The 27,453-nt window shown below is 41.2% G+C and overlaps 1 protein-coding gene across 7 annotated transcripts in view; it reads left to right on the top strand.

The window, feature by feature from the left end:
* Positions 1-27,453, top strand: part of FOXP4 (forkhead box P4) — a 195,298-nt gene that overhangs the window by 32,105 nt on the left and 135,740 nt on the right. For all 7 annotated transcript variants that reach the window (XM_060231440.1, XM_060231437.1, XM_060231438.1 and 4 more), the window contains exon 2: positions 20,976-21,171. In XM_060231440.1, coding sequence (XP_060087423.1) covers positions 20,992-21,171 — 180 coding nt within the window. In that variant the 5' untranslated portion in view covers positions 20,976-20,991. The remainder of the gene's footprint in view (positions 1-20,975; positions 21,172-27,453) is intronic.

Genomic DNA, 27,453 nt, shown 5'->3' with positions numbered 1-27,453 from the left:
GTTCCCCAGCCCAGGGATGGGAAGAATGACCTTTCTTTTTCAAAGCCTGCAGGATTCAGTGCACTCCTAGGAAGAGTGACACCTACGATTGCCAGCCGCTTTTACAACTGACCTCTAGCTGGCAGAGATCAACTCCCTGGAGAATATAATATATATCACAGGTACCGATGTAATGATAATATACTGCAAGATGAAAAATGGTGAAAAATGCCACTTTCACACTTACAGTGTGTACATGCGTTCTATTTAGTGCAATTTATAAGATAGTATAAGTTTATAAACAAGCATGAATACTGCAGCTACTCAAAGATGAAATCGGAGCCGGAAACAGGAACCTTGAGTAACATGCGTTAGTCTGTGTTTGATATAGAGAAACTGTGGCTTCGGAAAAAAGCAGCATCTTCAAGAGAAAAGGCTGAGGAAGGACAGAGGCACGAAACTGTGGAAAATCCTGGGGATACGGTTCCTTATTCTCTCAGTTTGATAGCTGAACACTTATAGATTCCACCCAAATTATGGCTTTATGAACTAAAAAAGCGGTGGCTGCCTGACGATTAAAGCTTGTTATGAGGACGCTTGGGGGAGAAAAGGACACTTTGTGTTTTGGTTTCAGCTTTGAGTAGCTGAATTATTCATGCTTGTTTATCAACTTATACTTTCTTATAAATTGCACTAAATAGAACGCATGTACACACTGTAAGTGTGGAAGTGGCATTTTTCACTGGTGATTTACCCCTGGAGAAAATGGCTGCTTTGAAGGGTGGACTCAATGGCCTTTGTACTCCACCCTCTCCTGGATCGACCCGCAAGGTCTCCAGGTATTTTCCAACACAGACCTGGCAACCCTAGTGACACCCTTCTACTTCAGTGGATTTAGAGGAACATAACTGCTTACAATTACACTGTGTATTCTCTCCAGTTACTCTTGTGAATAATCATTGTACTTATTTTGTCTACATTTGAACTTTGCATAGAAATTCTGCAACTGTGTAGCTCCCATTTTTGTGTCATTTGGCTCTACTGTTTACAGTTGTCTTTCACTCTGCCTGTTTCTGTATGTCTGTATATCTATCAATGGAAGGCCTTTAATGCATCTAGTGAAATATGTAAAAGTAAATCTTACTAAAAGTGGCACAAGATTGTCCTGTTTTTTAGAGTGTGTGCCATAAACACAATTAAATCAGTTGATCTACCCTCCCTGTAGTCTGTATCAGGTTATTAATTAAAATAAAGCTGTTGTGGCCGTGTAACTGTATTGCTCTTGAATGTGCAGTTTTCTAAAAATGTGATGGGAAACACTATGTTTTTAGTTGGGCTCTTGAGGTATTTTAAGTGTATACCTGAAAACGTCATGTGTGAATATGACAAATGTGTATAAGGCTGGTACTTCTGTCTGGGAGCTGTGATTGACTGTATTTCCTTCTTATACATTTTGTGGTTCTTGGGTGTGTGACTTGCTGATCTTCTCTGACTCAGGATTGCAGTTGACATTGGGGATGCAGAAAGTGGGCAAGGTCAGGTACATTTTAGATGCAAGAAAGCTGGAGGCTGAAATTTTTTCAGGTGTTGAGACTTAAAGTAAATCTGAAATTATTGACCAATTTTGCACTAGACCTTTAATCCTGGTTTAGCCCTGTCTCTAAGCTGACATTCTACACTAAAATCATAGAATCATAGAGTTGGTTTCTCTGATTCTATTATTCTAGTGTAGAATGTCAGTTTGAGGACAGGGCTAAACCAGGATTAAAAGTCTAGTGCAAAATTGGTCATTCCTTATGCACTATCATAGCTGAAGGATGGCTTAATAACAGCTGTACTGTAGAACACACAGTTCTGTTACTGTAGGAGATGACCATTGGGGGTGCAACTTCCTTCTCCTTCACAAAGCCTGTGGGAAATTTAGGTCTGTCATCTCTGAACAGATTAGTGAAGGCAGCCAGCAGCTCCCCCTACCCCCACCCCACCTTGCAGGATGATTTGACCATATTCCACTCAGACCCAGGTTTTTTTTCTGTCACATGTATATATGGTTTTCCTGAGTCTCCCAAACCATGTGGCAGGAGCCCCTGTGTGTGTGTGTGTGTAACGTCACTATTTAATTAGTCGTCCCTGATTAACAAAACTTGGCGTTCAGCTTCCTTCTGCCCTCATCTTTCCTGGCTTCGAATCAATGGCTTTGATATGCTAATTAGGGAGTAATTTAATTTCAAAAGGCCGCAATTAACAAGGGTGTTGTGGACATGCTGTAGTTAAGCGGCATAATCTAATTTGCATTAGTAACAAGCAGGGACTAATTAGAAGCTTAATTAGACACTTAGATGGCTCTTGTGTTTACTTTCTTAATGAGATGGAGTGGGGTTCTTTTTTTAATCTTTTCAAGAGCTCAGCTGAAAGCAAGCAGTGGGTGAAGCCAGGATGCCAATGCCTGGCACCTTTTCAGTTGCTGCAGGCAGCAAAAGCGGACAAGCCACTTCATCCCTATTGGTTGTGTTTTTTGGTGTAGGGAAGGCTTCCAGGTCCATCCTTGGCACTATTAGTGGCCCGATAGTGATTGGAGATGGTGAGCTACTGGCTGCAGGAAGATTTTAGAAGTTGTCTAATTTTCTTTCTTGGAAAGAGACAAAACCAAGCCTTTTCAATAGTCTGGTTGCTGGGCATTGCTATATAATACTTTTTACCTAAATAGAGCCTAATAGATATTTGATCCAGTCTTGAAGACACTGAAGAGTAGGACAAAATGGCTTCTTAAGTGTTCCTTCTTCCCTCCAGGATCTGATGTATTCACAGTCATTGGTCAGCATGATAGTGCATCTCTTTTTCTTGTTATGGGGTTGGATATATGATGACAATTAAAAACTCTTTAATAAAGCTCCATGGAAAGGTGAGCTGCGATAGGAATGGAAAGCCACAAACCTTCTAATTTGACTGTTTTTCTCCCTAATGGAAGCCAAAGTGGCTGATAACCAATAAAACTACAGTTGGTTAGAATAAAAGAAACACAATTTAAGCCTTGAACAAAAGTTGATGAAAACAAACCATACCCTAGTGCCCATCTAGAATCCAGAAGGCCAGTTGTTCAGCCCATAAGCTAGGGGTCAAGAGCCAGAGCTTATGCTGTGTCCAAGTTACATACCTGAGACAGGAAGAACAACACAAAGCACAGCTGAGATGTTGCAACTGGCAGCATAGTTCTTTCTAATATACATAATATGAAAGCTCCACCCCATCAAGATTTATGTTCCTGTAGTGGAAATGCTGCCTCTAGAGGTCTTCCAATAACCAGGTAATGATATTAACATACTTGGACTGCTCCAGATTGCTGGAGTGTATGTGTGTGTATATATATGTGTGTGTGTGTATTGGCCACTGTGTGATACAGAGCGTTGGACTGGATGGGCCAATGGCCTGATCCAGCATGGCTTCTCTTATGTTCTTATGAGATAGATTGCTGAAGATACAAGAAAAATTCTTCAAAGTTGCCAAAGAAGAGTAGGGTACTCTTTCCTCGTCCAACTCCTTCCCACCATTTGCACTACCCCTGTGAAAATTCTCATTACAGTAATTTGTGAAAACACTTTTGGCTGTGTGTAAACTTGACTGGTAAGTAATCCCTTCAACCCTCTTAACTAGATTTTAGAATTGTATTTCCCCAGTTAAAAATGGAAGCCCTACTTCTGCAGTGCAAAATTGCTCCATGGTCCTCATAAAGAAATAATGAAAGAGGGAAAGAAGAGGATGTTGTATAGCCTGGTCTTCTTGGCTCTAGCTTTTGCAGGGGTATTGCTGTGGAATTCTTTTCAAGATTTCTTACAGATGTCAAGGATTTGGACAAATAAGAACTTGGAATGGGATGAAACCTAAACATTATTTTAAGTGTGCTATGCTGTGAGTTTGGGAATGAAAATCATCACTGAAAATAATGCTAGCAAAGGAAGAAGTTTAGGAGCAGGGGATAGCAGGTGGTAATTTTTGCCATATTCTGTTAACTGCTATTAGTATATGGGCAAGGCTCAAAGGTGACTTCTTCCAAAATAAAATAGTTGCTGTTACTGAGATGAAAGTGGTAGATGAAAGTATCTATAGGTATGATCCCATTAAAGAAGATGCTTGGACTAAGCCAGTCCTTGCTTTCTTAAATCTCTTCTAATTTACTGTAATGCTTTAAATTCATTTTAGCGCTTGCAGACTTTCTTTTCTAATCCCCATCCACATTTTCATGTGTTTGTGAGTTAATTAAAGGGTAAGAAGCCATTCTGAGCAATCCCAGGTTCTTCTTCCCCTCCTGAACCCAAAGCTTTTAAAGATTAAAGCACTGTCTTCTAAAGACTTTCTAGTACCTGGTAAGGAATGCTGCTCAACTCTCCACACATTTGAGTACAGGTTGAGAGTATGTAAAGGTTTGTGGTAGAAACTTCTAACACTGTTGTGAGAGCTTTCTCTTCCTTTATTTTACATCTTTATCATCATCTTTACATTCTTCACAGAAATTCAACAGAATTGGCGGTAGTGTGGTGCAATATGCTTTGCATGTGACATTTTTCTTGCACTGTTACAGCAATAAACATTAATATCTGAACATTTGTACGTGGTTAGTCAGTTATCTTCCAAGTATGTGAATATGCAACAAAGCATGCCTTTAGTTATTTCTGTATAAGATGATATAGAAGCTCCTGCTCTTACAGGAAAGTAGAAGAGTTCTTAGATGCCTACTCACCTAAAAATAGTGGTTTATTTCATGAGCAGCTAGATTCAAGTCCAGTAGCACTATAGAGATCAACATGACTTGGAGGGTATAAGCTTTTGAGAGTCAACACTCCCTTCATCAGATACTTTTGACTCTCAAAAGCTTCTGCCTTGAAAATCTTGTTGATCTCTAAGGTGCTACTAGACTTGAATCTATTTGTTCTACAGCAGACCAACACAGCTACCCTCTGAAATTAACTTATTTCATGAGGTGGAGCTTCAGAATAAAATGTTGAACAGACGCCTATGCTTTGGAATAACTCACTTGGGGGTGGAATCTTCATGTGTATGTTTGTTGATATAAAAGATGCTACTTATAGCCTCTTACAGCGTTACAGCCAATGCACATGGAGGGAAGACTGTGTTCCCTAGTCCCTTTCCCTACATGCAGTTAGTATAACATTTGAAACAGTTCAACATATCTTGGCCTCAAGGTATGGAGGGCATATGATACAGCAACACTGTGAGTGTGGTCCAGATAGGTTTCCCCTTGGGGATTCTGTGTATACTACCAAGATCCATGATGGAAAAAAGATGGGCTGTAAATATAATAAACAATATAACTTGTGCCCGCTCAGCTGGAAACTCTTGTCTTTCAGGTTCCCTGTCCATGGAAACTGATCCTGTGCAGGGCTTTTTTTTGTAGAAAAAGCCTAGCAGGAACTCATTTGCATATTAGGCCATACCCCTGATGTCACCAACACAATGCTCTTCTTGTAGAAAAAGCCCAGCAGTAATTCATTTGCATATTAGGTCACACCCCTGACTCCAAGCCAGCTGGAACTGCGTTCCTTTGTGTTCCTGCTTTAAAAAAAGCCCTGAGATTCCTGTGTGTAACTGTATTGGCAGTTTCAAATGAGCTGACTGTGTGGAGGGTTGAGGACAGTTCTGCTTCCTAGATCCAAGTGGGCAGCCATGTTGGTCTGAGGCAGTAGAACAAAGCAGAGTCAAGTAGCACCTTTAAGACCAACAAAGTTTTATTCAGAATATAAGCTTTCTTATGCATGCATACTTCTTCAGACGAGGGAATAGGGTGCAGTGGACTGAAATACATGTAACTGGTTGGTTAAGAGTGTAAACTGGTACAAACGGCAAAATAGTATAATAAATTAGAAGACTGTTTGGTCTGGATACCAATAAAAGGTAATAAAAGTTGTGTGTTAATTGCTGTTGCTGCAAGTCTAGGTAAAACAAAAGGATATGTATTTCCTAGTGATGTTCTTATCCACCTAATATACTTTTTAACATCATTCTATACATTATAAACATCATTCTAGTTTGCCATTAGAAAAAAAGAATACCTAAAATGAAAATGGGTTAAGCAATGAGATAAACAGCCAATATCCCTTATTTGAGTATGTCAGTACAAAAAAATATTATTCTGATACACTATTCTAAAAGAGAAATACATTTGAATACTGTGGATATATAGCTATACTCAGTGAGAGTGGGTTTAGCATATGTAATGAGATAAAAAAACCAACATCCCTGTTCAGTCCTGGGGAGGTGTTTGTTCCAAATTTCATAATAATTTGTAATTCAGCAATTTCTTTCTCCATTCTGTTCTTCATGGGCTTCTTCCTCTTCTAGTCACATGGACTATACAGCACTATAATGTGTATTCAGTCCTTCAGTAGTAGGAATAGTTGTGACAAGTCTTGTTTGTCAGTTTTTCCTCTTCATGTAGTCTGCTTCTCTCTATGGACAATGGTGATGGGTGAACAAGTCTTAGTTTTTGCCTTAGCTGCCTTGAGGAAGGCTAAATAGTTGATTCATGAAAGTTTATTGTGGCAGCATGTCCCACCCAAACACAACCAACTATTGTACCTTTTGGCTGTGCAACGTGTTAAACATGTTAAAAGTCATCTCTGGAACTCTGCAACAGTGTACACCGCTAGGTTGTTAACAACAGTCTTGAGGGAGGAAGATAAATGCTTCATTACGTTAGTGCTACTAACCTTTTCCCAAGTGCAATACCACATTTTCCCTCAAAACTGCATAATGATGTGTTTCATCCCTGGCATTCACAACTGTGGGGGATGACCTTTGTGTACTTGGTTTGGGGTTGTAAATGTAATCCCAGTGCTCTTCCTGGCTGCAGACTTTGTCTCAATGTGTCTGGAGCCTGAAAGAATGTATCGGGCAAACCGGTTTGGTTGAAATGTTGGGAGGGGTTGAAATTGCAGAGTTGGTAACTGAATGGGAATTGCCCAGAGGTGTGTGAACTTGGATCTCTGAGATTATGGTTATTAAAATAAGACAAGAGCATGTTCCTTCTTCTAGCCAGAAATAAACTCTAGCTCAGTTTGTTGCCAGTAGTTTGAAAGTTAATTTACTGCCAATCTGTAGCTGAGCTGTGATGGAAGGTGCAGAAGATTCAGAGATCCATTTGAAAATCTGGGTATGTGTATAAAATAACTAGGGTTAAAATAATATTCTACATCCTGATCTTTCTTAGAGATTATTGAAAGATAAAATTAGACGAGATCTTGGGTAGCATTGAGCTGTGCTCTTTCACATATTTTCTAGTCTCATTGCTGTACTTCAGACATGGAAGAAATCTTTCTTTTGCTCAGATTGGTCATTACATTGGAATTCTCTGTGTATGTTGTATGTGAAAGTATGATGCTGTGTGTGTATATGTATTTGAATCATTTTGTCTGATCTGGAACTATGTGCTCTGCAGACATTGCCACCTTTTGCTGTAGGTTGATTAAAGATTGAGGTGTTATTTGGCCAGACAACTGGGCTAGCTGGATGCTTGCTGTCTTAACCTTGACTATATGAACTGCACATGGGTTATGTTCACTAAACCTCTACCTAAATGGTAGAACTCTGTGTAAGGGGATGGGAGGGCATATACAACTGCCTCCTTTCCTTCTGTTGTCTTAATACTTTAAAAGAAAATCCACACAGATCAGATACTTGAAGTGAATTTTGCCCTTTGCCAGATACTAATCTTACAAAAGATGTCTCACCACTTTTCCAAAGAAGATGGACATTTCTTCCTAACCTTTCTTTACAAGCAGAAGAAAACAGACTACTACTTTCACTTCATTGTTTTCTGGGGTGTCAGTGTTACATCTTGTTTTCTTCTTATTATTCACTGTTATTTGGATGTAGGGCAGAAGACATGCGCAGATGATACACATGTGACTTGTTCCAGGAATCAAATGCATGCTTGGTAAAGACAGAATCTTTGATGACAGAAGATTCTGTGACAGTTAGGAGGCACTCATTTGAAGAAGACTTAGAGCTATGGATTTTCTGGCTGATTTGAGTGACCAGTGCATACTTATTTAATGTTCACAAGAGCAAACTGCAAGGGTATGGGATAGTTAGTTTATGTCAACCAAGTCTGTAGTAAGGTATATGATTATTGAAATGACTGTCTGCAAATGTTTTCAAAATGTGCTACAAGAAACTCAGATCCTTTCTGTTTTAGTTTGAGGTATCTGGGACTGCTGAATTGCAATGGGATAAGACATAGAGGCCTTGATATGTTGTGGTCTCTGAGGAGCACTATATTGAGAAGGAAAATAGCATATTTAATTGGATTAAGACACATATGGAAAAACTGAGAATACTTGCTTGAAAGGGGATTATTAAGCTTGTACTTTTTGCTGCTATGAGAGCTTTACATAGATGGTGTATCTGAGAGTTTTAAAAGGTATGAATTATTGAATTGTTACATTGCTGAACATTCTGATGAACTTTAAAGGTAGAAACTGTGTGTATGCATGCAGATGTGTATGATGATGTATATACTTGCCCTCTTTTACAGAATAATTCTTAGAATGTTTGTCCACATATTCAAATGCTCCATTTTAAAATTGTAGGAGATAACAAGTATATACTGTTTTGTATGCTTGCTCTCAGTGGGAGATCTGTCCACATAGCAAAAACAGCTGATCTCTGTGCTCTCTCTCCGAGGGAGACTCCGGGCATCCATCAGTCTGTTAATTGCACTAATTAGAGAGTGTGGAGGTGTTAATTGGAAAACCCTGGTATTGTGCCTGTTTAGGGGAAGAAAACGTCAATAAAAATTAATTGATGACTTGGCATGGCATGCGCACTTCACAGGTTAGCAGAGAGTCAAAAGATGTCAAGGCAAATGTTACTGCTTGGATTAAGCAATTGTTAATTAAAAAGCAGTGGTAATTAATATGCCTATCTGCCATATGGTATTGTATTTCTCTTTAGTCCTTTACTCTGTCTTTTTTTCTTCTTCCTCCCTTTCATTGTCAAATAAAAGGTATTATTTAAAACAAACAAATATGGAAAATGAAATGGAAGGGCAATTGTTGAATGAATTATTTTGATTCAGGCTGCAAGGAACAGCAAATACTGATTCAGCTGTTAAACCTTAATTAATCACTGAAAGATGAGGATTCCCACCCCCATCCAAGCCCTGTGTTGTGTGTGTATATATGTGTATATGTTCCATACTTGTATATGAGGGTATATCTCTGAGAAGTTGAAAAATTCCATTGCTCATGTATTTTTTTTAATGTTTATATATACATATTTAAATCGCCCAGTGTGCTTTTACAGAAAACAAGCCTGTCAGGTTGCTTTAAATCTATCCAATTACCAGTCCTTTTATTTGGCTGCCATTTTGATATGAACCACCATATAACCTATGTTCCATTGCTGATTGAAGTTTCAGGCAAGAAATTTCAGGCAAGATGTATATTCTTGCCAGAGACCCTGCTTTCTATGCTATTATAATTTTAACCTGCCGTTCCTTCAAGGAGCTTGGGACAATGCACATTGCTGATAGGGGAAGCCTGTGGGGGTTGCTTGGGACTGTACCCATATCTCTTCCTTTATATTTAGACAAAATGGTGTGGTTTGTCATAATGCTTGCTGAAAGGAATATTTCTATACATTTATACTGTGGAAGTGGGTTATAGTTACATCAGCAATCCCCAGTCATCTCAAGGGTTCTAAAAAGTCAGTAATAAGACCTGATTTAAATTTGATGCTGGCAGGTAAGAAGATTGTACCCAAGCAGTTTTTCAGGCACCCAGAATTTAATTTAAACTGGACTTTCAGCAGCTTTATGTGCAACCCCAGTATGCCAGAGATCTGTCACTTGGGAGGGCATTGCACTGGAGTGTACTCATAGCAGCATAGTTAAAATGAGTATGTATTATCTTGTCCAAGAGCTCCGTGGTGCAGAGTGGTAAAGCTGCAGTACTGCAGTCTGTGCTGTATGCTCACAACCTGAGTTCTATCCCGGTGGAAGCTGGGTTCAGGTAGCTGCCTCAAGGTTGATTCAGCCTTCCATCCTTTTGAGGTGGGTAAAATGAGTACCCAGCTTGCTGCGGGGGAAGTGTAGATGACTGGGGAAGGCAATGGCAAACCACCCTGTAAAAAGTCTGCCATGAAAACATTGTGAAAGCGACGTCACCCCAGAGTCAGAAACGACTGGTACTTGCACAGGGGACTACCTTTACCTTTATTATCTTGTTCTCCTAAAGATATGACTGGAATAGTGCCCCTAGTCTATGAATAAGGAAATCAGGGCAACAACTCAGTCCCAGTGCCTCAAGTTTTTGCAAGAAGGAAGCATTTATAGAAGCGTAATTCTAAATATAGCATTATGCTGTTTTTTAATGGAAATGGTAGGCATGAACAGAAATGAGGCTAAGTGCTATGGAATACTGTAGCTATTTGAACAAAGTCAGTGTATGAAGCTGTACATTGAATCAGGGTCAACGTGTCATTGGCTGATACAGTGTCCCTCTCATAGTGATCTAAGGTCTTTGTTTTGTTTTTAAATGGCTACATCTGTTTCACCATAACTTGAATCAAATGTCATATTCCAGTTCCTCAAATAGCAGTTTGGAGGGCTAGGAATGTGCCATGGACTCCCTTCTTTCATTTTTGTCTAAAGCTTCCTCCTCCATTTCTTCTGGTTCTAATCTTGGTTGGCCTTAAAACTATGGCTTGCAAAGCATGCTTTGGAATCAGTCTTGGGTATTGCTAACCATAGTTTACTTGATCTGAATGAATGTCATAGCCAACTGTGATTCAAACAATCCTGGAAATGAGTGAAGGGGGGCACTCTATCTTATTTTTTCTGAATCAATCTTGGGTGTAAATGCCCACGGCTCCCTCTCTCATGAATGCATACGCATACACATGATGCACATTCTAAAACCATAGCATGTAAAGCAGTCCTTAGACTCATTAGAGTAGAAACCATGTGCTATAGCTTATAGAGCCCTCTGGAACCTGACATATTTAAAAGTAATAATTTAAAACTTTTTTCCAAATTATGATGTGTTTAAAGCAATAACTTGAGGATCTTGTTAGTGTTTCCTGGGTTGTATGTCAAATTTTTCTTGGCAACCATCATACATGGGAATAAGGCTGTTCTTTCCCCTATATCCCCCAGCCATAAAATTAGGGGGTGGGGAATGTTGCTGCCATTTATTAATAAAAGATAGCCATTTGACATGGACCTCTAAAACTGTAAGCGGCATTTTCTATCCCAATAGTCTGCAGAATGTGCTCTCACTAGGCTTACAACTTTTTACTTTTCTGGAAAATTGATTTTCTCATATACAAAATACATGTGCTTGAAAAAAAAAGTTAAACATGGTGAAAATTTAACAACTGAAACTAAGGAGTAAAAGGAAGGAGAGGAAAAATGCTTCGACACACAAAAAGGGAGGGAAGGCATATTAGAGTCGATTGTTGGGTTTTTAAAATAGGGAAAGTTTGGTTTCAACAAATTGATTTCTGGTATACCCCTTGCCTGTACTTTGCATACTACCTTATGTAGTTTAAATTCAGGTTAGGGGGAAGAGGAATGTAGCATGGCTTGGTTTGGAATGGCATTGGCATTACTGCCTGGTTTTCCTCTGGCCAGAGGAATATTAAGCACTATCTGTAGGCAAGATTTGCAGGGACTGTTCACTGCGGTGTTCTGCAGTAGTACTTTGCTTGTTTGGGGTTTGATGTGTGTTGTTACTGATAATAGGTAGGAATTTTATCACAAACATTTCATGTATTTTGAATATTATAGCTGTTGAATACCCAAGGGTTTATTCTAAAAAGGTAAAATTATATTATATAGTGCATGAGTCTCTGCACCTTTTAAATACTTTCTCTTGACAAAAATCTCCTCATACATAGTGCTTGGTGTGAGCAAGAAAGTCTGAATTCTTGTAGGGCTATGCTACAAGAGTTGCCAGCCTGCAGGTGAGGCCTAGAGATCTTCTGCTTTTACAGCTGTCCTCCAGCTGGCAGAGATTCACTCCCCTGAAGAAAATAGCTGCTTTGGCCCTGTACTTTGCTGAGGCTTTGCCCCCTCCCAAAACCTATCCTCTCCCAGATCTACCCCCAGTCTCCTGGTTTTTCCAACATAGACCTGGCAACCATAGCTATGGCCCATTAGGACATATATACTGAAATTCTGGCTATCATGGGGGAGCTCTGTAGTGGTTATCTCTGGCTGATCTCCTAGTGTACATGGATTTTCTCAGACAGGAAAAATGTCAAACTATTCCATGCATCAGGGCTCAACATTTTTATCACAGTGCATAGATCCAATCCCTGACACATCAGCTTGCACAATTCATCTAAACATCTTTGTATATCCATGTTGAATTCATACAAATTTATGCAAAACATTTTTGTGGGTACCTATAAGCTCAATGTGTGGGGGGGCCCCTAGTCCCTATATGCTAATGGTTTTATGAATGTTTAATGGTTTTATGAATGTTTATTTAATGGTTTAAATGGTTTTAATGGTTTTATGAATGTTTATCCGTTTTAGATGTATTTAAATGGTTTAATGGTTTTAGATGTATTTAAATGGTTTATGAATATGTGTGTTTGATGTGTTGGTATGTTTGTGGAAGAGCACCTCATTTCGTTGCTCTCTTTTTGTTGAGAACAATGACAATAAATTCATCTATCTATCTAAGCTATGAGTATACAGTTAACTAATACTCTGGTCTGTGAAGAAAAGCTTAGAAAGGAAAACTTCATGGAATTCTATGAAGAATAAAACAAATTGCAAAATTGGGAAAAGCCTCTTCACCCCCACCTCCAAACTGTCTTCTGCTGAAATGAAATCTCATGATTTCTGGAGCAAGTTGCATGATTTCTCTTTTTCCCCCTAGTGTGTAGGAGTTGAATACCTAGTGTGTTGAATCTCCTAGTGTGTAGGAGTAGGAATTCTGAGTTGCCTGAGTACAAGTTGCAATGGAATAGGAGACAGAAAGATGTCAGAACAGGAGATTTGGGGGTGGAGTCTTGAGAGGGCAGGGTTTGGGGAAGGGTTTCACTGGTAGAGCAGGGGTGTCAAACATGCAGCCTGGGAGCTGAATCAGGTCCTCAGAGGGCTCCTATCAGGCCCCTGAGCAACTGTCTGTCATCTTCTTCCTTCTCCCCCTCTCTTGCTTCCTTCTGCATCACAGCTTGCTTTGCTAGGCTTGCTCAATTGCTACAGAGGAAAGCTTCTATTTTCTCCATTTGCTGGTGCTCCTTCCCTGGGGAAAATGGGATAGCTTGCTTTCCAGGCTCTTTCCATCACATAGCATAGCTACTGAGCCAAGCCTCTCTTCCTTCTGTTGGATAAGACTCCCTCTCTCTTGGTCCCCTGGGGAGGGAGGGAAAGAGCCAGAGCTTCCTTTGCCCAGTTCCCTGAATCCCATGGTAGAAATATAAAGAAAACACCTTTAATAGCAACGAGTGCTAATGTTTTAAGCATGTTTTATTTTAATTTAAAAAATATTTAATTTTGCTTCTCTGTGTCCTTTGTAAAGTTTATATCTCTGCTACCTAATCTTAAATATGTACACACATTGCCCGGCTCAACATGGCCTGTCCCGACAAGGTCTCATTTATGTCAGATCTGGCCCTCATAACAAATGAGTTCGACACCCCTGCTGCATCTACCTTTCAAAGCAACCATTTTCTCCTGGGGAACTATGTGGCCTGGACAGCTGTTGTGGGTTGCCGAGTCTGAATTAGGAAATTTCTGGAGATTTAGGACTAGAGCTTTGTAAGAGTGGGGTCTGGGAAGGGGAGGGACTTCAGTGGGTATACTGCCATAGAATCCACCCTCCAAAGCAGCCGTTTTCTCCAGGAGAACTGATTGCTACCGTCTGAAGTTGTATACCTAGGAGATTTCCAGGCCCCATATGGGGCTTAGAAACCCTGTGTCTGAGGATGCCAATATGTGAAAATGGGCTTTGCATTTCCCATGTTTTTAACAAGCAAAGTTTGTGTTGGTGAGAGAATGCCTGTGAGATGTCTCTCCTGCTTTCCTTTTGATATCAACAGCATTCAATCATGATCACAAATAACATGCTAGAGGTTTCTCAGCATTTATAGTGGAAATATTCCTGATGTTAGACTGAGGAAGGAAGTTGATAAATTGTAAGAGAATAAGGAGGGGGAAGAACTTGGGCACTGAAAGTGGTGAGTTAGTACTGGATGTGATGTGCTCACACTGAGTTTTAATGACTGTGTGATCTGAGAGATTTTGAGAGGCAGTTTCTCTTTCTGACAATTGGCCTTATACCATTACACCTTTTTATGCTGTAGGAGCTCTACAAAATAAAGGATGCATATTTGTAAAACTCTATCATACAGCATTGTACAGTTGGCATACAACTGCAAAAGATGAATGATAGTACTATTTTGTTTGCCCAAAACATTTGCCACCACTTCTAGTAACTTTGTAGTTCCTGCAGCCCCATCTCCCCAAATGTTTTCTCCAAATGTTATTCATCCAAAATCATGTTAACACATTACTAGCCTGAAACATACATATGCATGCGTGTGCCCAAATGCACATATATAACAAAACAAAACAAAAGCAGTACCGTATGTGCCCTTGAATTCTCCTGCAGCTACAAGTATTTCATTCAGTGTGTGCGTGCAAGTGTGTGCGTGTGTGTTTGATAGTGTGAGGGACTGCAGGAGGGAGTCGACAACTCCACATGGGAATTAATGTCATTCATACACCCTGCGGAAATGACTTTTGAAATGCATATAATCTCAAACATGCAAATGAGAAGCTTGTTTCACCCTGTTTAATATGAATGATCAGCTTCCGAATAGCTATTATTACACGCCACATTTCAGCAATTATGTTGTTCTCAGTTTGTCGGTCTATCATGCCAAAAAAGAAGGGGGAAAATCCACACACAGGAAAGAAAACGCAGAAAAAAAGAAAGAAAAAGAAACATCCCCCGCTCCTCTCTCTGTGTATCCCCCCCTCCCTTCCACTTTCAAACTTGCAGGCCATCTTTCTGATCAGTCCTTAAAGGTTTTGTGCTCCAGCTTTTCTGCTCTTGGATGAAGCTGCCTTTAAGCAGACATAACCACTATTGTTTCCTTTGTTGAGAGACAAAGTTAAAATGAGAGACACCCCAGTGTGTCTGTCGTGTGTTAGCACTTTGTTTTACTGTTAGATTTATCGTAGATAGGATTATTAGGGTGAAATGGCAGCACCATATAGAATCAAAACTTTGCCCATTGATCTTAAAAGAAATGATGCTGTTAGTTTTTAAGATAGTGTTTGCTCCTTTTTTATTTGCATATTTTACTGTTTTACTGAAATCATGGGAATATATATTGAAATGTTTCCACTTTGTGTATATGACTAGCTTCTGTGGTTGCAGAAGGAAGCATGAGAACATGATTGTAGTGAGTTCTAATTGTTCCATGAGACAGACATTTTAAAAAGGAATCAAGATCTATTTTGAAAGCATTTAATTAATAAAACTAATAGTTTGGTATTAAAAATACTAACAGTTTTAAAGTGGATACTAACTGGTGTGGCTGTCCATGTCTGTTGAGAATCTCAACGGATAATTCCTGCTGTCAGGTTTTTCTCATTGGTCATGCTTCTTATAGAGACAGCCGCTGAATTACGCCAAATTCATAAGGTGTGGTCTTGAATGTTTGAGAGAACTGTAAAGTAAAAGGAGGCAGGGAAATTCTTTTCTGTTCCTCTTCTGCCTCCTGTTTATATATCTTGGTGTGTGAGAGAAATTGTTCTTAATCAGCCCTTTAGGGAGGACACAATTATTGAATATTTATAAATTCCTTGCTGTACAAGGAAACCCCATCCAGACCTCTTTTTCCAATATCACTTTTTTGAAAAGTCTTTCTCCCTGTATGCAGTAAAAGAGATGTCTCAGTAAAAGTAGTGTGCTGCCTACTGATGATAATATAAACATTTTGGATTTCTCTAGCACTTTTAAAAATTGCTCACAATGCTTTCACTAATGTTATTTCCAAATCAGGTTAGGTTAATTAATCCTCCATATCCCTCATTTCAGTGAGGGTGTCTGAATGAACCCCTTGAGGACATCAAAATCCATATTGGATCGGAAGAAGAGTAGGAGTGTTGGGGGTGGGAGCCATGCATAATTTTCCTTCTTTGCGGCTTTGTTTTATGTCCCACAAACTGCTTCACTTCCAAACACAAGAGAGGACCTTGGATAGGCTTGGCTAGAAATGAGGGATTACATTCGACAACTCTCTGAGTTAATTGCCCCAGTAAGATCACAAAAGTGTGGGATTGCAAACTGTTTATTTTAGTTGTTTCGTGTGTGTATGTGTGTGCGTGTGTGTGTGTGTGTGAGAGAGAATACATGCAGCTGCTGTGGGCTGAAGAAATGAAGACTGTATTCAGGGGAACTGCGCTGCTGTGTTTTTATTTATTTATTTTAGGGAATGTGAAAGTCTCCTGGCTCCAACGCCAAAGTGCCCATATATTCTCTGAGTTAGACTTAGAAGCCCTAAGTTTGAGGCAGGACTGGCAGGACTGTGTGGTAGAAATGAGGTGGTAGAACAGATTGTGCCACTTCAGCCTGTAGGTGAATCAGATGACTTTTTTCTGAAGTGATCACTTTTTCTTTAAACTTGCAGTGAGGTTTTTTTTTTTTTAAACTTGGGGAGCATTGAAAAGAAATTCCATTCTCTCATCTGCAGCCTGAAGTAATACAGTCTACTCTATCACTTCACTTTGCTCCATGAGTATACCAGTTTCTGAAATGCAAACATCCATAGTCCTTTCTGCCCCTTCCTGTTCAATGTAACAGTACAATGAAGACCTGGGATATATAGGCAGTAAACCAAAGAATGAAAGCCCCAGGGTGACAATGTATGTAGATTATATCAGTCTATTATTAAAATTCACACAATACAGCATCATATAATGCGGGGGTGGCCAACGGTAGCTCTCCAGATGTTTTTTGCCTACAACTCCCATCAGCCCCAGCCATTGGCCATGCTGGCTGGGGCTGATGGGAGTTGTAGGCAAAAACATCTGGAGAGTTACCGTTAGCCACCCCTGATATAATGTATCAAGATAAGCTCACTTAAAAGTATTCACAATCTCACAATAACAAAGTACATCTGTATCCAGTATTAACAAATATTGCAGTAACACAATGCAACCACAAGTTGTTCTATCGAATGAAAGTCCAAAATAGTCCACTATGTAGCTAGGCTTCAGTATTCTTCTCCTGCCACTCCAGACTTCAACAATGTAGCAGAGGCCAAGCTGAACCGGTGATTGATAACTTCTGGTTTCAGATAACCTTAATCTTTAACTAGTGTTAATCCCAGAGCAATATCCCTGAACCTGAAACTGCAACACAAAAACTCACGTATTTTTGCTCTTATTCTTTATCATGCACCCCTACCACCAGGAATGTCTTACTTACAAACTCCTGAGGGGGAATGAATTTCAACTTTCGGGACACCTCCAGCCTCCTTCTGACCAAAATAAGTACAATTCCTTCTACTAGACTTGGTGTCCTTACCTTGCACTACCAATTGCAGACTAAAAAAGAGCTCTGCATTAGCCAATACTTAAAGGGACTTCTCCTAAAATGGGATCTACAACTCAGTTCTAAACTCTGGTTGAGACTCCTGGGGTTCCACCGTGTTGTATTTGTAGATATGTCTATTGACATATCTACAAGTTTTTATTGTGTCAGTTCTGTTGTAGGATGTTTTTAAATTCTGCATAATGCTACTGCTCTAAGTTGGTTGCAGCTCTGATAATGAGAGATATGTAGTACAGATATGGTAGTTTCTCCACACAGACTGCTTCATTTAAAAGAGAAAATAAGCTCTAATGGACATTACAAATGCCTTTTTGTTTGGTTTGACACTTGTTTGTTTACTTTACTATTGCTACTTCTATGGTGTTAGCTTCTATTGCAGAGAAAGTAGAAAGAAAGACCACTGTTAGGATGGTGATCAGTCTTACCTGTGCCTCCACCTCATCATCAGCCATGTACAGTAAAAATGTCTTGTGCAAAGCAGATTTCAGATATTTGAGTTTAAAATCTCTAATATATATTTTTAAAAACCTTTCTCACTTTAATTGGGAACTTTAGGACTCAATGGGGCTGTTCAAACGCACAGTATAATCAGTTGTCACTGCTGTTTCATACCGGATTAAAAGTGGCTGATCAGACTGCAACATCTGCCTCCCGGTATTAACTCGTAGTATCCCCCCACCAATCCTTCTCAGAACCGGAGTATTTTGTTACCTGCTCCTTTGCGGTATTTTTTGAGTTCTCCGGTTTCACCTCATAGTTTCCCCATCTGGATAGTTCTCGACCAACTTCCGGATGACTGAAGGCTGTCCCAGAGCAAAAGGAGCCTCAGACATCTGGTTTACGATCACCATTTTTTTTTACTACTTAGCGATATGCGCATAACCGCATAAACATATAATGTTTTAACCTATGCGCATAATGCACATAAAAGTGGAGAAAAAAAGAACTGCATGGTGCCGTCATGTGGACAACAGAAGGCTGTTTCACCATGGAGTGATTCGAATTGCAGTATGGCAGTCTGATCGATAATATCCAGAACAAAGATATTCGGAACAGAACTGGGTCACACTAACATGGACTCAACACGCTGTGTGAACAGGGCCTATATTCAAAATTAATCTAGGTGTAGTTTGCCAATAACTTTGCAGAATGAAACTGCTGCATATCTGTAGAAACTTTGACTCTGATGCTTTACCACTAGTTTACTGTAGGAACTTTCTGCCCAGTTTGCAGTGGTTGTGATGTTGCTGCAGGTTCCCATATAGGCATCTCCTTTATTTCACTCAAAAGACATTGGAACTGCTGCTAATGTTTCTTAGCCTTGTAACAAAGCTGAGAGTTATTGAAGTAGCATTACAAAGAGTTCTGAAGTAAATAATTTCATGCTGAAGATGAGGTGAGAACAAACTAGTTGCAGCAAACTAGTAACTATAAGAAGGTTTAGTTCCTTAGCAATAAAAATGGATGCAGGATAATAAGCATATTCTACCATAGTGTAGGTCATCTGCAACCTGAAGTTGTGACTGATCACTTGCATGTTGACAAACTGTTTAAAAAATAGTTCTGGCTGTCTAACCAGCTTCTGTGTCAGTATACATACATTTAGAATAGGATGTCTGCAAGTTGTAGATGTTCATACGTGACAGTTTGTTATAGCAAGAAATTATTACACCCCTCTAAGTCCACTGAAGTTACTGGGCTTAGAAAAGAATAGCTCTATTATGGGCACAACTTCTAAGCTTTCAAAGCAACATTTTTTTTTGTGGTGGGGGTGATTTAGTTTCTTCAAAAGTGTTTGAAGAAACACTTTTTCATGGGTAGTGAGAAACTAATCAGTACTGTAATTGAACAAATAGCACCAGTGCTCTATCACAGGAAATCCTAGGATTGCTTCATTGCTGTGATGTAATTCTTTTTTGAAATTGTGTATTGATCACAGGTAGGGGTGATGCTATATCAGGATTGTGCTCTGGCAGACTTGTTTATTTTTTATTTACATTATATTTATATCCCGCCCATTCTATGCAGACTCAGGGTGGCTAACAGCATAAAATACACAATAAACAATAAGCAATATTAAAACAAAACAATCAAATAAATTGCAATGGTGCTACTTCAGGTGGATCATTCCATCCCATTGGAAGGCATTCATAATCCAGTCACCCTTTAGTCATCTTCTCTCAAAGCTTTTGGAAAGGAGTCACTCAACAAAAACATTGAATAGTTAGAGAACAAAATTTCAGTCCAGTGGTAACTAAGACCAACAAAGTTTTATTCAGAGTATATGCTTTCATGTGCAAGCACACTAACTGTGCTTGCACATGAAAGCTTATACCAAGAATTAAACTGTTGGTCTTAAAGGTGCCACTGGACTCAAACTTTGTCCTGCTGCTTCAGACCAACACGGCTACCCATCTGGATCTATTTAACAATTGATAAAGTTATGTGTCCTTTCTTCAAGTTCTCCTGGGGCTTCTCTGGTTCAAGAAAATTGATATCAGGGATTGGGTCTAGGTTAGTTAGTTGTGAAAGCTTCTCCTAGCAGTTAATACACCAATTTTTATATGACTTTTCCCTGTTAAAAAGTAAGATAATGTTGACTGTGTTTCCTGAAAATATAGCTATGTAAATAAATATGTGGAATTAAATGTGCAGTGGCTAATTTCTTTTTTATTCATTCTTTTTGGTATCTCAGAGCATACATACATTGTAGAGGTTTTCGTGGGAGTGAGACCCTACAAAAAGGAATGCTTGCCTGTTTAGAATAATAGAATCATAGAGTTGGAAGGGACCTCCAGGGTCATCTAGTCCAACCCCCTGCACAATGCAGGAAACTCACAAATACCTCCCCCTAAATTCACAGGATCTTCTTCGCTGTCAGATGGCCATCTAGCCTCTGTTTGAAAACCTCCAAGGAAGGAGAGCCCATCACCTCCCGAGGAAGCATGTTCCACGGAGGAATCACTCTAACTGTTAAGAAGTTCTTCCTAATGTTGAGCCGGAAACTCTTTTGATTTAATTTTAACCCATTGGTTCTGGTCCTACCTTCTGGGGCCACAAGTAGGGTTTAAATAAGGTTGCCAACTTCCAGGTAGGGCCTGGAGATTTCCTACAACTGATCTCCAGCTGGCAGAGATCAGCTCTCCTGAAGAAAATGGCTGCTTTGAAAGGTGGACTCTATGGCATTGTACCATGATGAGGCCCCTCCCCTCCCCAAACCCCAGCCTGTCCCGGTTCTACCCCCAAAGTCTCCAGATATTTCCCAATACAGATGTGACAACCCTTTGTTTAAGTCACCATAGTGTGATCAGTATTCAGCAGGGAAGACACTTGGTGTAGCTCAGATAATATTGTTGGCTCAAATCTTTGCTCAGCAATGTTGTTACTTTTCTTTTGCAGGTTCTGCTAGCAAGTCATGATGGTTGAATCTGCCTCTGAGACAATACGTTCCACTCCTTCCAGTCAGAACGGGGTCAGCAGTCTAAACAACCCAACTGATGGAGGTGGTGGTGGGTGTGGAAGAGAGGGTGGAGCCAGTGGAGAAACCAATGGAGAGATGAGCCAGGTGGAACTTTTGCATTTTCAGCAGCAGCAGGTATTTGGGTTTCCCTTGTTCTTTGCTCTCTTGCTGACTCAGCTTTTGAATTTTTCTCTTAGGCCTGCTTTAGAAACATTACTTTAAAATAGGTTTCCATTTTTTCATATTAAGTTCCACACCATTTTCTGATCGGGTTGCAGAGAAGCATGTGTTTGTGCGTAGAGAGATAGTTTTGCTGTTGTTGGTTCTTTAGCCACATTTGGCACCTTGCTTTCAAAGACATTGTTTTATCATGACAAAGTTTTAGTCCAGTGCCTCAAACTTTTCTGTTGCTTCAGACAAACATGGCTCCCCACCTGAATCTTTTCTTTTATCATGTTTTAATACTATGTCATGAAAGTCCTGTGGTGCTAGAGATGACTTTTTCTATTATGTACATTTGTTGTCTGGACCTTAATTTAATACTCTAGCATACTTTGACCCAAACTTTTGCTCTTGTTTATGCCCACTGGAGTTTAAAGTCTCCACCTTGCTTTTCGTTCTGTGTTTCCTCTGTGATGCAGCAGGATATGTGAAGTAACTTGCTGCTGATTAAATGCAAGTTTCGTTGAAACACTCCCTACTTTTACTTGTAAAATGGAACCCCTGTAAAGACAACCTAGCATACTCTCAAGCATCAGTAGATAGGGATGCTGGGATGCCAGTCCCCGGGTGGGGCAGGGATCTCCTGATTTTGCAGAATTCTGTCCACTGCCAGCCAGCTGGCTGAAAGGGGGAAGCCCTGCCTCCAAGAGCGGCCACCCCTCTTCCTCCCCTCCTGCAAGATCTAAAGGGCCATCCAGCTGAATCGCAGGAGCATGAGGTCTGCAAATCAGCTGGAGGGCCCCTTAAATCTTGCAGAAAGGAGGGAGAGGCGAGGCTACTAGCCACACACTTCAAGTGGCAAATTTGCTGTTGGAGTTCAGGTGTGTGCAGCCCCTGCTTCTTGCAAAAAGCATTCCAAGGGTCCCATTAAATGCTGTTTGCACAGTTTGCAAGAAGGCGGGGGGACGCCTGAACTCCAGCAGTGAATTTGTCACTTGAAGTTCAGGCTCATGGGGTCCTGGTCCCCAACGTGAAGATGTAACTTCTATGTGATGTCAATGTTTTGGGGACGTTCCCACTCACTCCAGGAACTCCCCACCAAAGTCCCCCACTGGGAATGAGGAAAGACCCGAAAAACCTATCAGCAGCAGAAGAGTGAGTGGCGGTGTTTTGACATCCCTGGTGTCGGCTCCTGTCTGACATACACCCGCTTGTAACTAAAACAATTGCCACAAATTCCCCTTGACTACCCCATCAAGACTTGATCTTCTGAGAGCGGACCATTCTACTTTTTGTAATCATTTTACATATTAGGGTTTGTAGAATCTTTTGGGCTCAAGTGCCGTGTTCTACTGGAGAAAGTTTTCCTTCCAGATGTTTCGTTCTCAGCTGCAGAGAACATCCTCAGTGGCGTTGCAGCCAGAGCAGGCGCTTTGACCTTCTTGGCTGCTGTGCATTGAGTTGTGCATCAGTGGCGTTGCAGCCGGAGCTGTGCATTGAGTTGTGCCTCAGTGGCATTGCAGCCGGAGCAGGCGCTCTGACCTTCTTGGCTGCTGTGCATTGAGCAGTGCATTTTACATATTGTGCATATTCCCAGTTGGCTCAAAGCTGGGTCAGGCTACAACGTAGTCTTTTAGGCACTGTTCTATGAACAGGCTTTTGGATCATCCCTAAGGCCCAAATCATCCAAAGCTGAATTGTTTGCTATGCTATGCATAACTTCTAGTACTGTGTGCTTTGAAGACATAACTGTAGCAATAACGATGCCTATGTATCTGTGCTGCTGTGATTCTGCCTGCCCACACTTAAGTTGCAGTGTATGCACTGTAGCAATTTCATTTGTGCATGTGTATTTCTCTTGAAGACGTTTATACAAGGACAGTTTGCATATAATTTCTATATGGTACAAGAATGTACACAGAACATATATGTTGCTGTCCATGCAATTACAAGTTACCTTTCAAAACAAAATTTTAGAGAAAACATAATTTTTCCTCGTAAGGTACTAAATAAGGAAATGAACCCAACCTCATAGAGAGATAGCCTCCCTAAGCCATAAATTCCAGTGTGAAAGGTGTAAAAAATTGCTGTGTCGGATACTTTAGTAGCGAGCACTGTAAATCCATTACCTGAATAATAGCCGTTTCTCATGCTGTTAAGCCACTGTTCCCCTGATCTGAAGGGTGATCATGCATGTCATGCTTCTTGGAGTCACCCCTGCTGAATGAAAGAGGACAGAATTGTTCCTTCTTCAGAGGTGCCTGACTGCCCGTGTGTGGTTGTAGTGAGGCTGTCTTCACGGTGTCTTGGGGTTGGCCACTGCAATTCCTTTAATAGCGATGTGGGTGAAGCTCTTGTGTTCACTTGGATGAATTGTCCTGATGTAATAGTCTGTGTGATTCTAGTGGAAACTCTCCATAGGCTACTAAGATTAAGTAAATGCTATGCTCTCATTTTTATAATTGACCAGCAGAAGGTGTCAGTCTTTTGTCTTGTCTGTGGAGCAGTTCTCTTGAACAAACATTGGCAACTGGGTTTTTTGGTCACTGTGTGGCAGAGTGTTGGACTGGATGGGCCACTGGCCTGATCCAACATGGCTTCTCTTATGTTCTTATCTTAACACGTGAAAAATCTTTATATCTGGATTGGTCACCTGTGTGGATATTTCTGCAGTGCTCTTAAATAGGAACTTGCAGGAGTCAAGTATCTGTTCATGGATCCTTGTGAAAAAACACTCAAATGTTTTTCATATGTGTGACTCCATAGGAATTGATCCAGAATCCCTTAAGTGAGGGCAAACATTATTTGGGACCAATTGTCTTCTACCCTTTCAGGATTAAGGAATGGAAAACAAAAGCACCAGTTTGCGTCTCTTGTCCTAATTACTAGGCTGAGGCCACCCTAACAAATGAAGTGCAAAATTTGCTAATGTCTCCACCACATACCTGTATCATGTGTTTTTAAAATATGGTTGCTGTCTTTCTTTCTATGCTTAACACTGATTAATTTCACAAGATGCTGTCTTATCTCCAGTAGAAGGGGTGAATGTGAGAGGTTGTTCTTAGTTGTAACACTCATATACTATTGTGTAGGCATGTGCACACACATGCACCTATGACAGATCAGTGTATTCTAGGTATCCCCTGGAACAGTGATACTCACTCAGCACAACAGGCAAGCTGTTGCGGAGACTGCTAATAGGGTGATGACCGGCCAGGGATCCCAGTTCTCCTGGGGAGGGGAAGATATGATGGTGGGAACAGGCATAGATTTAAGGGAAGGTGGCTGAGACATAAAGAAGCTCGGCCCCCTTCCAACCTGTGTCCCATCCCAACAGTAGCAAGTAGTGGGGCCTGGTTGAATTACTTGCCTCCATCATTGGTGCTATGCAGTGCCAGGTCCATAAATATAACTACCTCAGTCCTTCGGGACTCCCTGCTTGAGCAGGATATGGACTTGGCCTGCATGACTGAGACCTGGGTGCGAGATGGGAAGACAGTAGCTCTCTCCCAAGTAGCTCCCCCAGGATATTGGGTCTTTCACCAATCATGGACTAGCGGGCGGGGGGGAGGGGTGTCCCTATTCATATGGAAGGCTTACTCCTTTTGGGCTCTCCCATCTCCAGAGATCAACGGCATTGAATGTGCTGGTCTGGCGTGGAATGTTGGGGAGGGTTCGGCTATTTAACTGCTGTACCATTTGCCTAATGCAGCAGCCAGCGCCTTACCATCCCTGATGGAAGCCATAACAGGCTGGGCATTGGAACACCCAAGGCTTTTGATCCTGGGTAATTTCAATGTCCATGCCGATGATGTGAGCTCCACTTAGGCGGTGGACCTAGTGTCATCCATGGCGACACTGGGACTTTCCCAGCACATAACAACACCCACTCACCAAGCTAGGCAATGCTGCATCTGATCTTTGTGGCAGGTGTCTTAGTGGATTGGATCACTGCGGAAGCAGTGTCATGGTTGGACCACTATGTCCTGAAGGCTCATATGGATGTCCCACCTCGAACCTGTTTAGGCGGCAAGCATATATTAGCTCAACCGTGGAGTCAAATGGACCCAGTGCAGTTCCAGATGGCTCTATGGGATTCCTGGCCTCCTGGTGACTCGTTAGATGACTTAGTGGAGTCCTGGCATGGCTGGCTCTCTATGGCCATTGATGAGATTGCACCCTGGTGCCCTCTGCACCCTCGTTCTAAGCTGGCACCATGGTATAACCTGGAATTGCTGCTGATGAAACGAAGGCTCAGACGGCTAGAGGCAGTGGTGGTGTACTTGGGATGACGTGACTAGAACATCCTATAGAGAGTTTATAGAGAGATCCTATGAGATGGCAGTCAAAGCTGCAAAGAAAGTTTACTTTGTGGCTAAGATTGCGTCTGCGAATTCATGCCCAGCACAATTGTTTAGTTTGATTTGGTCTCTTACAATGCTGCCACAAGGCAGACCAAATGTTAGGGAATTGGACATTGGCTGCGGGGCTTTTACGACTTTTTTCACAGATAAGATCTCATTGCTCCATCATGACCTCCCCACCACATTTGAAACAATATGTGAACTCGAGACTCCGTGCCTGTCTCTGGCTCAGTTTTGGATTGTTTTACAACACTCAGCCTGGAGGAAGTTGACAGAATCCTCTCCACTGTACGGCCGATGACATGTAATCTGGACCCTTGCCCATCTTGGCTGATTAAAGTTTGTCAGGTGGAGCTATGACATCCTTTACGGGATATCGTAAATAGATCTCTCTCTGAAGGGCTTTTTCCATCACCTCTTAAAGAGGCAGTGGTCCGCCTTCTCTTGAAAAAAACAACATTGGACCTGACCGAATTGGCAAACTACTGGTCAAACTTACCCGTTTGGGGTAAGATTATTGAGAGGGTAGTGGTGCTAAAGTTGCAGAGCTTTCTGGAGGATGCTTCCATCCTAGATCCCCATCAGTCCGGCTTCTGCCCAGGCCATGGGACAGAGACAATACTGGTCGCCCTTGTAGATGATCTCCAGTGGCACCTGGATCGGGGTGGTATGGCCGTGCTGATGTTGCTAGACCTGTTGGCTACATTTGATACAGTCGACCATCAGCTACTGACCCACTGCCTCGCCAACATGGGGATTCAGGGGTTAGCTCTACAATGGCTTTCCTCTTTCTTTCAAGGACAGAGACAAAGGGTGGCAATTGGGGGACAGTCATCCCAGAGACACTCACTTAATTGTGGTGTGCCTCAGGGAGTGGTGTTTTCCCTGATGTTGTTTAACATCTACATGTGTTGCCTTGCCCAGATTGCCCAGAGTTATGGGTTGGGATGCAGATGACACCCAGCTCTATCTATCTATCTATCTATCTATCTATCTATCTATCTATCTATCTATCTATCTATCTATCTATCTATCTATCTATCTATCTATCTATCTATCTATCTATCTATCTATCTATCTATTCCATAACTTATATCCCGCCCTTCCCACAAAATGGCTCAGGGCGGCTCACAGCAAACAATAAAACAGAGTTAGAATTATTACATTTAAAAGTTAAAACTTTTAAAAACCTAAACATTTAAAAACCTACTGATGGATGGCCGGTCTGACTGTGTCCCAGAAAATCTGGAACTGGTGTTGTAAGCCATGGCAGAATGGCTTAAGCTGAGTCGACTAAGGCTGAATCCAGCGAAGACAGAGGGCCTTTGCCTGAGTTGTGGCAGTCCTGGCAGGGAAATCCCCTTACCGGCTTTTGATGGAGTGCCACTTACAACAGCACCCGGGGTTAGAAGCCTGGGAGTGCTACTGGAGCCTTCCCTAACAATGGAGGTCCAGATAGCAGTTACTGCCAAATCAGCCTTTTTCCACCTTATGCGGGTAAGGCAGTTGGTTCCCTTCCTCGAGTGCAGTGACTTGACAACTGTGATCCATGCTATAGTCACCTTGAGATTGGACTACTGCAATACCATCTCCATGGGGCTGCCCTTGTCCCAAATCCGGAAACTGCAGCTGGTGCAGAATGCAGTAGCCAGGCGGGAGCACATACAGCCTGGGGTGTGGACGCTGCACTGGCTGCCAGTGCTGCACTGGATTCGCTACAAGGTGCTGGTTATTACCTTTAAAGCCTTATATGGCTGAGGACCTGCTTATCTTAGAGACTGTCACTCCCCACATGTTCCCCAGAGGATACTTAGATTGGGGACACAAAACTTGTTATTGATTCCTAGGCTGAAGGGGGCAAGACTGAAAACAATGAGAGAAAGAGCCTTAA

The sequence above is a fragment of the Heteronotia binoei genome, chromosome 2, assembly GCF_032191835.1.
Source record: "Heteronotia binoei isolate CCM8104 ecotype False Entrance Well chromosome 2, APGP_CSIRO_Hbin_v1, whole genome shotgun sequence".
Lineage (NCBI taxonomy): Eukaryota > Metazoa > Chordata > Lepidosauria > Squamata > Gekkonidae > Heteronotia > Heteronotia binoei.
Note: the sequence above shows the minus strand (reverse complement) of the source record. Positions and strands in the feature narration are given on the sequence as shown.